The sequence below is a fragment of the Diabrotica virgifera genome, chromosome 9 (assembly GCF_917563875.1).
Source record: "Diabrotica virgifera virgifera chromosome 9, PGI_DIABVI_V3a".
NCBI classification, from domain to species: Eukaryota; Metazoa; Arthropoda; class Insecta; order Coleoptera; family Chrysomelidae; genus Diabrotica; species Diabrotica virgifera.
The window spans coordinates 103896938-103899122 of record NC_065451.1 but is presented as its reverse complement, the minus strand read 5'-3'; the positions used below and the strand labels follow the sequence as shown (position 1 = coordinate 103899122).

The window sequence follows — 2185 nt, the reverse complement described above, 5'->3', positions numbered from 1 at the left end:
AGGCATCGCACTGAGATTTTTACTGTGTTTCTTCACAAAACAAAATAAAGACAATATCAGAGAACCGTTTTATCTAAAATAAATGATCTCTAGGCTTACCTGAAACTAACATGCAAACTTCAAAGCTTCCGCCATAACAGCATTGCTCATTTCTTCATATACAAATTATTTAATATTTACTTGCTTTGTCAATTGATTACTCCAAAGATTTATTGAAAACTCTGTTTTTTTTTTGAAATAGTTGATTGTATGTAATTTATTCGATGGTATTCATTGGTTACAGAAATTCGTCCCTCTGAAGATTTTACGTTTGCATGTTTACTGTTGAGCGAGCTTCGACCTGACTAAATCATAGATCCTCGTCGGAAATTCGACTTCCCTTCGACAGTGGACAAGCCTGCGCGGTCGACGGAGGAATGTAGTTCTACGCTGATCGCAAGCGTCGCACAAGGGTTTATTAAGGGGACTTTGAATGGAATTCTAGTTGAATTTATTTAATTAGTAACGTAATCGCTACAGATAGTCGATCTTGCTTTTAGGCTTTTCCAAACCATTCTTTTGGTGCTTTGCTACTAAAAAATTCAATACTATAGCCTCTTGTTCATTAAATGTGCATTTGTACGACAATGACTGATTTCCTCTTTCAAAATCAACCTGCACCATATTGTTTAAATATGGCCGAGGATTTATTCTGCTTAATTTATACTGAGAACTTTTGTTTTCCCAGTTGAACAAATTGTTAATTTTCATTTCAATTAATTTCACTTTGGACGAGTTAGCTTTTTGAACAGCATCTTTATAATCTTCGAAATCAAACACCTTTTTCATTTGCTTTAGGGACTTTTCTACCTGTTGGTGAAATGAGTCTACCAACATAAATGTATGTCCCGGTTCAAAAAATTTTAGAGATAAAGATTTTAAAGCGACGTCAGAAGAATTTACCAGATACACACAGAAACTAAAGAAAGCCCAGTTTTTATTTTGGGCTGCACAGTTGTCCAACCACAAAATAACATTTTCCACGTCTCTGTTATCCAGAAAAAAAGCATAGAAGGCACTAATAATGTCTTCTTTGGATCGTCCCGATATGGCTTCATGCCAAACTACTGCTGTGGGGAATTGCTTGTGTTTTCTTCCTATTGGAATAATACTTTCATTGAATGCTATAATACGAGGTACGAAAATCACCTCCTTAAACATTTCGCACCGCGGGAGCATAATGACCTAAAAAAATATTACTTTGGGAGAAGAAAACAATATAATGTGATTAGGGCTGTCACGACTAATATTAAGAAACATGTTATCGAAACGTCGCGTCAGGAAGAAATTCAAATTTCCTGTAACTAGCATCGGAGATGGTAGTTGCAGTAAATTGGAATTTACTGCAACTTCTAAAGTAGCCGCCAGCCGCCCATAAGCCAAAAAATATGTTAAACATTATAATATTTTCTTACCTTCTGAAGATCTGCTGAACATGCCAATGTGTTGGGATTATCCGCTTCTGCATCAATTTGATATTGGTGTCGAGCTGAGTTTGCCTTTTCAATATGTTTATTCCATGAATCACACTAGGCGCAATCATTTTCAATATTTTCGGGATCATGGTTGGTGTTATTTTTATGGTTTTTGAATGCTGCACAAGAAAAGCACTCTTCATGTCCAAGTGCAGCGAATGAAATGTTCATTTTACTGACGACTTCCCTATATAAATAATAGGAAAAATTAATTGTTGGATGTTTCTCCTTGAAGTCCTTGTACATAATAACTATGGTGATATCACTTGGAAGGTATCTCCTATTTGGAGCGTGCTCCCTCCGGTAGTATGAAATTGTAGGCTTGAACGACTCTATATGCTCTCTGATTATAGAGCGATCTATCTTTTTCGAGGAACTAGCAATACCTCTTTGGGATTTTTTTGCCTTTAACTGAGATGTAGTAGTGGAAGAGAATGCACTTCTGATAATTCGATCATTGTTTGGCAAATATCCAAGGGTGGCCAAGAAAAATATTTTACATACTTCCTGTATTTTACCGTTATCATCTTTGAGCCTATAGGTAAAACTCATTGACCGTCTTGGATTTAAAGATACTTTTCTTTTCGCATTTTTCTTTTCCGTCATATTTAACACAAAAGTTTTTTGCTCTAAATTCGTTAATTGCCAAAAACTTAAATGTATATTTGCAC

General features: G+C 35.5%; 1 protein-coding gene across 1 annotated transcript; it reads right to left on the bottom strand.

The window, feature by feature from the left end:
* Positions 1–513: 513 nt before the first annotated feature.
* On the bottom strand, positions 514–1200 carry LOC126891195 (uncharacterized). The gene has a single exon (XM_050660378.1). The coding sequence runs from the start codon at positions 1198–1200 to the stop codon at positions 514–516; it is 687 nt and encodes a 228-aa protein (XP_050516335.1).
* Between the last annotated feature and the right edge of the window lie 985 nt (positions 1201–2185).